This window comes from Silurus aristotelis (assembly GCF_946808225.1).
Source record: "Silurus aristotelis genome assembly, chromosome: 10".
NCBI lineage: Eukaryota > Metazoa > Chordata > Actinopteri > Siluriformes > Siluridae > Silurus > Silurus aristotelis.
In genome coordinates, this window is record NC_139583.1 from 27078924 (window position 1) to 27092629 (window position 13706).

The 13706-nt window shown below is 35.3% G+C and overlaps 1 protein-coding gene across 3 annotated transcripts; it reads left to right on the plus strand.

The window, feature by feature from the left end:
* Window positions 1-7396: 7396 nt before the first annotated feature.
* cox5ab (cytochrome c oxidase subunit 5Ab) lies at window positions 7397-12335 on the plus strand. 3 transcript variants are annotated; one of them, XM_083553343.1, is made up of 5 exons: window positions 7397-7567; window positions 10717-10833; window positions 11281-11402; window positions 11642-11759; window positions 12205-12335. In XM_083553343.1, exons 1-4 carry the CDS (start codon window positions 7495-7497, stop codon window positions 11753-11755), a joined length of 426 nt encoding a protein of 141 aa, XP_083409469.1. In that variant the 5' UTR covers window positions 7397-7494; the 3' UTR covers window positions 11756-11759; window positions 12205-12335. The 3 variants fall into 3 exon arrangements, with proteins under 3 accessions (XP_083409469.1, XP_083409470.1, XP_083409471.1); XM_083553344.1 differs by having other exon boundaries at window positions 7406-7567; window positions 11642-11780; XM_083553345.1 differs by having other exon boundaries at window positions 7429-9098; window positions 9759-10833.
* The last annotated feature ends 1371 nt before the right edge of the window (window positions 12336-13706 follow it).

Genomic DNA, 13706 nt, shown 5'->3' on the forward strand with positions numbered 1-13706 from the left:
TTTTTTTGGCAGTTATGTTTAAAGAACAGTAAATCTGTACTGCTATACAAGCTGCACATTGACTCCTCTGAAATATATCCAAGGTTCATTTCTATACTATTGTCCATTGCAGGGGTCACCAACCTTTTAGAAACTGAGAGCTACTTCTTGCGTACAGATTAATGTGAAGGGCTATCAATTTGATACACACTTCTAAAATAACAAATTTGCTCAATTTATCTTTAATTATATGTTATTATTGTGATGATATTATAATGATATTCATCTATATCTAGTCATCTATATATTTATATTGTCATTTTTTAATTCACACCAATGCAAGTGTGATTTTGTCAGGGAACCACCAGCCACGCCTTCCTCCAAGGCTCTAACTCTAACTCAGCCTCTCCCTGCTCTTATCACCTACACCTGTTCCCCATTACCTTTCCCCTTTACTGGAAGGTCCCGATTCCACCTCACTCACAGTCCGATCTACTCGTTGCCATGAGAGATCTACCGGACTTCCTACCACTAGTATTTTTTGTACTTCCATGCTCCTGACTCCACTTCGGAGGAAGCGCTCAAGATAGGTTTGCTTTTAACGGTTTACATTGTCGATCATCCCTGGACTATCTATGTTAAGGTTTCTACCCGCATTACGGATTATACCCCCTCTCCAGTTCGTACTTTTTCATACCCATACTCCGGTTTCCGACTCTTTCTATATCCTTGACAGATTTAAAAAGCATTGCAACAAAAAAAATGTGATGCAGCTCACTGGTAAATGGCGCTATGGTGAGCTAATTTTAGAAAAGGCCCGCGGGTGACTCATGTGGTCCTTGCGGGCGACCTGGTCCATTGTATCTAAGGGATGTGCTCAGAAACTGTTAGAAATATTTATATTTATTTTTTTAATAAATTTCGTTTATATTTACATGTATGCATTTGAGCATTCGGCAGATGATTTTATTAAAAAGCATGTTTTTTCTTTCTTTTAAATGATATCCAAAAGAAATTCAGTGTTTCCACATTTGAGATCAAGGCAGTCATTAGAACCAAGCTAAAAAAATGAGTACAAGGTCTTCAAAAATGAAACCTCCAAATAATAAAGAAAGTGAATACATGAATGGTTTGCAAATGTCAAATACATGTAATCTAACATTCAGCTGCTTTTTGAAGTAAAATAAAATTTAAAAAAAATCACATTCATTGTTGTGTTGTGTTTTATGATGTTCATTGTGCTGTCATTATATATAGTCTTGTGTGACAAAAAAACTTGATATTGTCAATATTCTGGTTAAAATTTTATGATAATATATATGACTTTATTGCACTTCAGTAGTACTGAAATTGCACTTTAGTTTTATTATGTATTGTAGTATTGCAGCTGTACTGCAGTAATACTGTAGTTTTACAGCAGCTGTATTATATTAGTACTTTAGTTGTATTGTTGTAATACTGCAGTTCTATTTTAGTAACACTTGTACCTTCAACTGACATATTACTGTGTATACTGAAATACTGCAGTAATTTTTTGTAAGGTTATATACAAGATTTTCTAATTCTTTTGCATAAATATTTATTAGAACTATTTCATAGACAACATATGTATATACTAAGATGCTCTTACATCTTAGCTCTTACAGCTTAGTGCAAAAGAGGTTTTAAACTATATAACCTCTCAAACACTGGCCAAAAATACCTTTTTGCATTAGTCAGGCCACAATAAAAAAGTCACAGGCCTGTATGTAAAAACCAAAGAAATCTCAATGTAAATTTTCTTCTAGAAGTGGGAAACAAAGGCATTGGAGTTTCTCAAATTAGGAGTTCATGCCTTCCAGGAAGGCAAAGAGGACATTTCCCTTTCCATTTATGTCTTTGCTAATTTGAACAGAAATATGGGCAAGGGCTTTCAACTTTTTGTTCAGCATAACTGTATGGTTGTTTCCAAATTCAGATGCACACAGATAGATATAAAGCTAATTATAATGTAATAAAAGTGGGTTACAAGGGTACAGAAATTATGATAATACTTCAGTATACATGTACCAAATACAATTATTGGATAAAAATCAGATAAAAAAAAAAGAAAGTACTTTTTTTATTCGAATGGTTCTATTGTAAAATTCAATCTTTGTTAAGTGTTAGATTTTTGTCATGCCCAAACAAAAACAATTCTTGGAGAAGTTTTCCATAAGATCACACAGGGCACAGAATGGCGCATGTTATTTAGTTTAATGCAGATAACAGACAAGTATAGATACACACTGAAAATAAACCTGAGCTAAAAGTGTTCCTGATTGGGTAAGAAAACATAGTAACCAGAGATGTGTGAGCCCAGACAAAGACTTTCTGTATAACTTACAAACTCACATCGTAAAGATCCAATAGACACTGAACACACAACATAGGAATATTTTTAGAGAACTAGTGTGAGGCCCATCTTAATACTAACATTAAGTAACATGGATTTGATTTTAAACCTTTTTCCTTTGTAAAAAAACAAAATTTCTTGTCCTGCCACAAATGTCTGATATGACAGGCTGCTAATTCTTTACCAAAATCTAACAAAGGTGATGATAAACATGTTTTTATTTGTTGACACATGTTTGATTGATTAAGTCTATTTAAGATGTCTATAGTTTAGTTGGTTTGTGTCATGCGTGTGGGGCTTGATCTTGTCTAAAAAATCAAGATTGATCTATTTCATTGAGCAGAGCACTAAAACTAGTTTGTACTAGTACATTTAGGTTAGGTGTTACTTTGGAAAACAACTTTGAATAAAAGCCATTTTCCAAGTCAATCAATGCAAATACCATGTAAATGTAGGTTGTGAGTTCAGTTTGTAGGGTAAGAGAATGATTTTGTAATAGAATGTTTTTTTAACCTTAACAAAGAAAGCACCGAAACAAAAATGGGGTTACTGTGTGTTGATAATATGCACTAATGTCCACTTTAATAGGGACACATGTACACTCTGTTAATGTTAAAAAAAAGAAAAGGGGAAAAGTGTAAACTCTTTTACCATGGCATTACATATTATACATATATATGTATAAAAATGGGGAAACCAGGTCACCGTAAACAATTCCTCATAACATTTTTAATCTATGATGTACAGAACAGAAAATGTACTGTACCCAAACATTTTGGATCAAGAAATGTAAAAAAATAAATTACATAAAGGCCAAACTGCAGGGAGGATTTTCAGTTTAACACAATGTAACATCAATGCACTGAAACACAATAAAAGACCATATTAAATCTTCACAGAATCTACCAGATATTGTTCAATAGAAATCACTGCTGCTGGGATGCTCCTCTGTAGTTCAGGGATCATGAAAAGTGAAACTTAAATCTGTCACAGGGGTGGTTGGATTTGTTCATACACATTTAAAACATTTATTAAAAGCTTCTTTTTTTTAATTTGCATGTACAGCACTATCATAATAGGCTTTATAAAACTTATTGGTAGAAAACCAGTGGTTCTGTAGTAGCTATTGCACAAAATATTGGGATGTTAACAGTACCTAGTAAAACTTGCAGACGTTTTTCAGTATGTCTTCGAACATCACAATTCGATTAACAGGTTTTATATATTTGATTCAACTTGCAAAGTACCCCGAACCAATTCAAGTACATACACCAACATACTTCAAGAAGCCTTGAGAGAAAGATTTGCATTATTTTGCATTATTTCTCTGGATTTTGTTTGGTAAGAGGCCATTCTTCTAAAATCTTTCAGTCTTAAACCTTTCTGGTCCAGATTAACAGTTAATCCTGATGCTGTTAAAAAGACAGATAACATAATAAGAGTCAGAGGAGAAAATGACATGCAGTTATTACATTAGACTATTAAATGATCATTCTTGAGACTGGAAATAGTACATAGTCCAAAACAGTAATTGTTGTTTCCCTCTACTTAACAAAGTACAAATACTTCTTTACTGTACTTAAGTAGATTTTTCTGGTATCAGTACTTTACTACACTATTTATTTGTAGGGACAACTTTTTATTTTTACTCATTACAGTTTTACACAAAGGTCTGTACTTTCTACTTCTTACATTTTCAAAACAGACTCGTTGCTTTAGTTTTAATCTATTAATTTGGTGAAATGTGAATTTTTTTTTTTTTATTTTCACTGTGTGCTGATTTCAGCCCATCATCTCTTTCCTGCCATTGCGTAGCTTTTTCAATCTACCACTGTGTATCAATTCCTGGCTCTCACACGCCACAGACGTAGACTAGTTTACGAAGCAAACAATGAGCAGGCAGAAGGCAACAAAAAGTAAAGCTAACGTGGATCAGACTGAGGAAGTCAGTGATGTAAACATGATTAAGAACAGAGACGTTCCTGATCATCATCATCTTTTCTTTGGTTGTGTTCTATATAGTAGATGTTCAGCCTGAACACATTTATTAGATAACATTTTTTTTTATTAATTTTGTATTAATATATATATTAGGGCTGTCAAAATTTAAACGCAAATTCCTTTTTAAGGGCACTAAATTTTATTTATGCTATCAATGCAGCACCCATTTCTGTTTGACAATTTTTATTTAAAATATATATACATAAATATATACCTAAATATAAAAGAGTTAAAATTAAAACCTTTAGCGCAACATACATTTATTCACGATGTCCCTTCTTTACTCAGATATAAAATAAATAAATAAACTCTACCAAAAAATATTTTTAATCAGCAAATAATGTAAAAAAAATTTAATAAAGTAAACAAACAGGGTGCGCTCTCTGCCATTTCATCTCCCTTCAAAAACACATAAATACAACAACCTGAATCTCAGTGAATATTTGACTCACAGACAATAAATATATTTATAGAAAGCTCGCAATGTCTTTTACAGTTTACATTGAATACAAATATTCTCTAATTGTGTAATCGGTATGAAAGTTAGTAGAGGTACAATTGCTCCAGTATCACCTCATTAACTGTCCGTGTGGAAACATAGCAAAGGTTCTGTTTGGTGTCTTGAAGATTTACGTAATTTAAACCACCATGATTATTTTAAAACATTTACAAGAATATTTTGTTTTCATGATCGATGTTGAGTTTGGGTTCACTAATAATAAACATACATTTGCATAAAGCATCCATATTTCTCCATATCCATGTTGCTTAGAGTATTAAAAATATAAAGTATTGATATATAGTACATTTAGAACAGATAGAAATGTGCATTTAAGTTGCGATTGAATATTTTGATTAATTGACAACCCTATCATTATATATATATATATATATGAGACGTGACATCCAGTTACCAGCGTCCCACTAAAACAGGTAGTAGTAATGGCTGCTTTTTACTCAAGTACATGTCAGAGCCCAAACTTCTTAAACTTGAGTAAAAGAGCATAGTCAGTACTTCAACTTTTACCCGTGTATTTTAAAACATGAGTATCTGTACTTCTACTCAAGTGAAGGATGTGTGTACTTTTGCCACCTCTGGATGTAACTGGTGACCATGAACAAGCCATTTTCATTCATCTATTATTAAGAGGGTTATACAGTAAGTAAACCAAACCATAACCTAACCTTAATGGAACTCTATTGTTTATTGTGTAATATAATGTTTGTAAATAGGTTTGAGAAAAAAAATCATTTTTTTCTTCAACGCACCTGAATGTAAATGCTATGTAAATGTAAAAAAGTAAGCTATATAAGTGGGACACCTGTAAAAAAATTTACATCACTGAGAGACATTACTGCTAAAATGAAAGCATCTGTTTTTTTTCTGCTGTACCTTTGTGGGATAGCTGGAGCACTGAGAAAAGGATTTATGTATGTTACTGCATCAGCGTCCTGGTATGAAGCTCAAACATACTGCACACAAAATTATGGAGGCCTGGCTACCATCACTACTGACTACGATACCCAGCTTTTAATGGGTATAACAAACTTATCTGCAGCCTGGATTGGACTAATTAGGAGCCCAGAAAATGCTAAAACCTTTCTCTGGTATAATAGACAACCATTAATTTATTTTAAGTGGAATAATACACAGCCAAATAATTACAACAATGGCCAAAACTGTGTGCTTTTGCTCCCAAATGGCTGGAACGATTTAGAGTGTGAGAAACCTCGAGCTTTCATTTGTAATTATGGCTTGGATATCTTGATTCAGGAGAAAAAGACATGGGAGGAGGCACGTGAGTTTTGTAGAACACATTACACTGGCTTGGCCTCTATGTCACAAGTACACATGCCTGAAAATGAGGCCATACTGATTGCAACTGACAGCGTGTGGACCGGTTTGCATTTCCTTAATGGAAACTGGACTTGGATGAGTAAGGATCTGCTGGGGATACCAGAATCACTGGCTTGTACACCTCAACTCTACAGCTGTGGAGCTTACAAAGTCAATACTAATGTCTGGGAGAGCAGAAATTGCTACGAAAAGCTTTATTTCTACTGCTACTGAGGTAAAGTAATAGATATTCAGATCAGTAAATCCAGGTTCTAAATTTTAGCCTAAATATTAATTTCACTATTTGTTGGTGTACCGTATTTCATATAATCATATGTATAATTTTCTGAACAGGTGGCTTTCCATGAGTGAATGAAGATACTGTTTATTCAGCGCTCGATGTGCTCCTGCTTGATTTGCTTCATTTCTGTTATAATTTGTAAACCACATTTTTTCACTGATAGAAATACAGTTTTTGGCTTTATAAAATTGTTTAGTAATAATTAACTGGGACTAGTTTACTGCTTTATTTTTCACATGTAAGACAATATCTTATGTATTGACTTTGCATTTTGGCTTTGTTCGTTACGCATTAAAAATAAGTTAAACATTAATTATAAAACAGTTATTTGTCTTGAAATGTTTTGTTTGTATTGATGAAGGGTTGTTTAAATTAATTAATTAATCAATCAATCAAGTGTGCTGCTCTGGGATTAACTTGGTGTCCTATTCAGAGTTGTTCCTGCAAGGACCCTTCATGACCAGGACAAAGAAGTTATTAAAGATCAATAAAAAAAAAATAAAGTACAAAACCTATAAAATGATTTCAAGAAAATATATATTCAGTATATTTATCCAAAAATATGTGGAAATGTTATTCAAGCTACTTTCTACAACAGTCAGTTCATCTCACCCTGTGCTTCTCAGCATAAGCTCTGGATGAATAGAAAATGCTTAAAAATTTTTGAGAAAGGTTATAACCATTGTTATTAAAACTAACTATACATTAAAAAACATATCAAACAGATTTGCTCTGTGTATGTGGTTATTTGTTTGTAACCTAGTTTAGATACCATTGGCTTTATTTTTTTGGAAGCTATTAAAAGTGTGACGTTAAAACGGCAAACTTGGCAACCTCGGCTTCATCAATGTGGTTTTCTCCGTCTGCTTCCACGTGCCTCCCATTCCGGAGTTGGCTTTACGCACGCACCACATTTGTTACACGCATGCGCACATCGCACTACCTTTTCTCTCCTTTACTCTGTATATATCCGTGTAGTCAAGCTGTCGGTAGGAGAACATCATGTTTTCTGCCCTCATTCGTGTTTCTGCGGCCGGAATCAGAAATTTAGCACGAACAGGTCCTCAATGTACAGGTAAGTGAATTTTGTTAATAGTAATAGCCATATTTTATTTATATCTTTGTACGAATATTGCTGCTCTCCAGTGTTGCTTAGATTCCATAGAAGCTTCATTTCCGACTTGAAGTAAAATGGTTCCGAAATGGTTTTATGAATTGTATTTGTGCATATAACATAACAATATAAAACTGACAAGGTGCTTTGACTTTGGTGTGTGTAGTTATAATGTAAATGTCACTTAACATTCAGTGGTTAGCATGCTAGCTAACAGAGTTCATGCCCTTGTGATGACCGAACCCAGTACATAAACGTGTCAGGTCCAGTTAATTGATATTTGCACATAATTATATAAATATATACACACACACTATATAATATAACTACTTTAGCCATGTTTACTTCCTTATTAGTATTATATTCATTTAATGGGTTCCAACTGGTCCAATTTCCTTCTAAATGGTTATACCTTAGTGCACCAGTGATTCTACATGAACATCTAAAGATCCGTTAAGTTATCTAGAATCTCAAGAACCATGGATTTGGACTGTAATTAATACAAACAGCGTGTTACAATAGCCTAGGACTGAATGGAGAGTTTTGAATTTAAGTGCCAATAGTACACCTTAACAATGATAAAACATTGTTTTATAATGAATGGACATTCAGCATCCCCCAGGTGGGTTCTCTCTTGAGCCTGGTTCCTCTCACGATTTTGTCTTCATACCATCTTGGGAAGTTTTTCCATATCATAGACACCACTGGCTTGCTCAGTAGGGATACCTTTTACATTTGCGGCAGTTAGCAGTCACCTGGTACACTAGATTACAAACGGACTAAAACTGGATTTTTAGGAAGCAAACTTGGAAAGTGCTAATTTAAGTGTTTCAGGAAGAGGTTGTTCTTCAACCGTCGCTTAAAGATAGCCAGGGACTCCGCTGTTCAGACATCTAGGGGAAGTTCATGCCACCACCCCGGTGCTGGAACAGATTAGAGCCTTGATGTGTACTTACTTCTCATTCTTTTAGAGACTAAAAATTTCAAATTCAATTTGTATGACTTAATGATGTTATTTCTGGAAAGCTGCTTTGGTCCAATTTCTATTGTTAAAAGCGCTATACATATAAAACTGGATTGAAATAGATCTGATCATAATTGCGTATCATTGTAGTTTATAGGGTTGTATCAGAGTGTGTATAATAATCGTAATGATGGTGATGAAAATGAAAGTCCCATTCATTAAAAAAAAACTATTTAAATATCTGAAAAATATAAAAACCCGTACACTTTTTTTTATCTTCTATACGGGTCTTGTCTATCGAGCTGGGTTTGAATACATTCGCATGTCCAGCTCGATAGACATCTATGTCTAGTACTGTTGTAGGGTGAGGAGGCCTGGGGTGCAGTCAGCGCTTCCATTTATTCCAAAGGTGTTTAGTATGTTTGAGGTCAAAGCTATATAGCAGGCCAAACCCCAACCATCTTCCAATCCACTGCATGAAAACCATATCTCCATGGTGCTGGCAGCGGCATTTTCATGATGGAACAGGTTTGGGTCAGGGAGTGGGCAGCAGTCGAAGGCGGGGGCCTTGACAGCCGATCCCTGGACACGAAGAAGTGTCTGGGGAATCTGCTTAGACTGCTGCCCCCGCGACCCGAATTACGGATAAGCGGGAGGAAATGTCAAGTCAAGTCAAGTCAAGTTTATTTGTATAGCGCTTTTCACAACAGACATTGTCTCAAAGCAGCTTTACAGAAAACAACAGTGAAGGTGAATGGTGTGCGTTTGTCCCTGATGAGCAAGCCGTGGCGACAGTGGCAAGGAAAAACTCCCTTAGATGATATGAGGAAGAAACCTTGAGAGGAACCAGACTCAAAGGGGAACCCATCCTCATATGGGTGACATCAAGAGTTTGGTCATAATTCTTTCAACAATACACAACAATTTGTGATCATCATAGATCCAGCATCAGCTTCTCCATGCCAGGGCCTTTAAACACTCGGCATCTACTTCTCCATGATCATCCATAGGTCCATAATCTTCACGAGGTGGGACGTGACTGTAGCTGGCCAAACCTCAGGATGCCTCGGGATGGGGAGAGAAAGAGAAGCAGTGGAGAGGAATTAGCGTAGCTGCTGTTCATGATATTAACAGCACAAGTTGATAATGTGCATGTAATCATATATATAAATGAAATGAAATGAACAGGTTTGGGTCTCCTAGTTAAGTGAAGGGAAAACTGAATGTCGCATCCAGACATCCTACACAATTGGGTTGCTTTAACTTTGAAAAGAAGCACATAGGGGTGGAAATGTCAGGTGTCCCAATACTTTTGTCCATTTAGTGTTTAATGCGTTATTTTATTGGCATTTAATAACGTGATTCAAACTTTAGTCTCCCAGTTCCTGCTGCTGAAAATCATCCACACAACATGATGCTGCCACCACCATGCTTCACTGTAGGGATGGTATTAGCCAGGTAATGAGTGGGGCCTGATTTCCACAAGACAAGACGCTTGGCATTCAGGCCAAAGAGTTCAATCTTTGTTTTATGGTCACCTCCCTGACTAAAGCCCTTCTCCCCCTGATTGCTCAGATTGGCCAGGCAGTTCCGCTCTGGAAAGAGTCCTGGTGGGTCCAAACTTCTTCCATTTATTGATGATCGAGGCCACTGTGCTCATTGGGTCCTTCAATGCTGCAGAAATGTTTTTGTCCCCTGTCTAAAGTCTACAGACAATTTTGACACGCACTGTTAACTGTGGGATCTCATATAGACAGGCGTGTCCCAAATCATGTCCAGTCAACTGAATTTACCACATGTGGACTCTTATCAAGTTGTAGAAACGTTTCAACAATGATCAGTGGAAACAGGATGCACCTGAGCTCAATTGAGTGTGATGGCAAAGGCTGTGAATTCTTATGTAAATGTGATTTTATTTATTTTTTATTATTAATAAATTTGCAAAGATTTCAAACAAACTTTTTCACATTGTCATAATGGGGAATTATTTGTAGAATTTTGAGGGAAATAAGGAATTTAATTCATTTTGGAATAAAGCTGTAACAAAACAAAATGTGCATAAAGTGAAGCGCTGTTAATACTTTCCGGATGCACTGTATCCTAAGAGGTGAATTAATGTTTTTTTTTTTTCTTTTTTCTATCTCAGCTCCACTGGTTTCCCGTTGCTACTCTCATGCCAAAGCAGAGACCGATGAGGAGTTTGATGCTCGATGGGTCACTTACTTTAGCAAGCCCAGCCTTGATGACTGGGAACTTAGAAAAGGTAAAATGTAGTGTGCATGCCAAACGCTTTGCACACAACTATATTCATGCCATTTTGTTTAAACTATAGAGAGAATAAAAATCACAGAAAATCAACAGTTTATAAAATATTCAATCCAACCCATTTGGTACTAACAAGCCATGCCAAGTAACAGAGATCACACTTTCCCTGTATTCTTAGGTTTAATATCAACATTAATTAAAGCTTATTGCTTGTAAATGCATGATTTTTTAAATTATTGCTATTAGAGGAGTAAAAAAAAAAAAAACTATTATTTTGTAAAGGCATATATGTGCTTAATAACAATTCAGGAAGACTATCCACTGTTCTTTACTCATACCCTCACTTTATAAATGTATTCACAGTAATAAATAAAATGGTGCATTTTTTTAAAGCATGTGCTGATTTAATTTTTTTCCCTCTTTCTTTAAAACTATTCATCATCAGGTGTGAACACTCTGATAGGCTATGACCTTGTCCCGGAACCTAAGATCCTCGACTCTGCACTAAGAGCCTGCAGAAGGCTGAATGACTTAGCCAGCGCAGTTCGCATTTTAGAGGCAGTAAAGGTGGGTTTGTGCATCTTGTATGCATGATACAAGCCATAAATAACTACGGTAGCTCTTAGGTTCTTTATAATAAAGTATAGTTATATATTATATATGAAAAATAAAAATAAAAAATGTAGTACCTTGGTATAACTTTGAGTGCAAATTGAGATTAAGATCTAAGTATTATAGTGTACACACTTTGGATGTTTTATTCTGCTTCTGTTACTAAAAACTTGTGATATTAATCATCTTCTCAGGATAAGTCTGGACCACATAAAGAGATCTATCCATATCTGATTCAAGAACTTCGCCCCACTCTTATGGAGCTGGGCATCTCAACCCCAGAGGAACTGGGCATCGATAAAGTTTAAACAGGTGCCTTCAAGGAGGATTGAAGTGTGTTGTACTTTCTTGTTTTCTGAATAATTCAAGGAATCTACTTGCATTTAACTACATTTTAAAAATTGGCAGCTCAGTGGTTAAGGCTCTGCTTACTGAAGTTCTGGCACTCAAGCCACAGCACTGACACTGTTTGGCCCTTGAGCAAGGCCATTTACCCTCTCTACACTAGCGGGTGCTGTATCATGGGTGACCCTGTGCTCTGAACCCAGTTTTCTTACAAGCTAGGATATGTAAAGAATTTTACAGTGCTTTAATGCATATGTGACAAGTACAATTATTAATATACATGTTAAGCAACGAACTCTATACTGTTTAATGTTAGGAATGCCTGGGGACTAGAAAAAGTGTTCTATGTTCACTGTTTAGCTGTTTGTTTAGTTTTTTGCAATTGTTAACATCTTAATTTTATTCTCTATAGGTCTTGAGACACGTCCAGGAAGGTTGTTCACTGCACTTCAATCCCGCCTTGTTTTTATTGGCCAGTGTTCATAAAGTTCTGTAGTGTCATGCCTAAACGTTTTGACTTAATAAACAGAGCAATATCTAATAGGTGGTTTGTGTTTAAGTGGTTTTCTCTATGTTCTTGTATTTACACAAAATGGCATGCAAATTGCATAATATACTGTGTACCAGTTACATATGCTATGGTGACAATTTGACATGCTCTTTAGTGGTAGTTGTACTGGTAGTGATAATTAAAGCTGCAAGCAGCATTATATTGAGGGCCATGCTGCCAGAATTAAATTTAAACGTTATGTCTAGTTTCATTACGTGTATGTGTATCGATCAATCACTATTCAACCTGGATGGAAATTCATATATTACAGCAACACAGAGAATAAAAAGTATAGTAAAAACAATCTACATTTTAGATGAAGGAGAATGAGAAAAATATATTTACAGTATATAAGAACAGATAATATGTGTAAAGAGAGTGAGGGTGTGATTGTTAGTGCTGCATAGTGTTTTGTGTAAACATTGTCCACCTTGCTTGTATACCAAAGTGACTGTTCAGTGCAAAAATTATCAAACTAAACATCGTAAGACAATAGGCTGCATGGTGGCATTGCTGTTGCAGCTGCCCTTACTGCTGTGGCCTGTGATCTTCACTGCTGCTGCTCTTGCATGGTCCTGAAGATGCCTAATATGAGATTTGTTTGATTATGGATAAACCCCTTAGAATATAAATATTCTTTTGCTATTATTGCTTTGATTGTTCTGAGGATGTAAACCAAATCTGGTGTGATCAATCCAGATTATGTGTCTGGGACTATCTACAACAATGAAGGATATACATGGGAGACCATCTCATCTAGAGGTTGAATAATAGCTAGGTTGGATTGTACTTGCTAATAACCTTGTAATCAACTGATATTTATGTATAATAATAAAAAAAAGATACTGGATAACCAAAAACCAAACACTCCATGAAGAATAGTACTAAACTTGACTACAAAAACAAACAAACTACTGAATCATAAAATGTGCTTAAAATAATTATGAATATATTAATTATATTACTGAATATTGAGGGGAAAAAGACGCATTCAATTTGAAATAAAACCAGTTGCATCCAAGATGAATAATAATTAAAAAAAGATGACGTGAAACGGGAATTTTAACTAGTCCTGTTAAAGAACTGCATGCTTTTCAAGTATAACATAGTCGATTTCTAGTTCTATTTTAATATTCAACGTTGAGAAGCCTCAAATTATACTGGAGAAGGCAGCGCTGATGTGCATGGTTTAGAAAGTTGTCTCCTCTTGGCATCATACAGCATCATTTATGGTCATTTAGGATATCTAGGGGCCCAATTACAACAATCTTTAGGGTACCCAGTTAAGCACAAACAGCACGTGGCGTTCAGTGATTTGCATCTAGAGGCCACTTTTGTACTGTATAATGAAAGTGGACCTCAGC

Excerpts from the sequence above, each read along its gene's own strand:
- cox5ab (XM_083553343.1), top strand. The coding sequence starts at position 7,495 with ATGTTTTCTGCCCTCATTCGTGTTTCTGCGGCCGGAATCAGAAATTTA. Across the intron at positions 10,834-11,280 it reads TGACTGGGAACTTAGAAAAG|GTGTGAACACTCTGATAGGC; the intron begins GTAAAATGTAGT and ends ATTCATCATCAG. Across the intron at positions 11,403-11,641 it reads GCATTTTAGAGGCAGTAAAG|GATAAGTCTGGACCACATAA; the intron begins GTGGGTTTGTGC and ends TCATCTTCTCAG.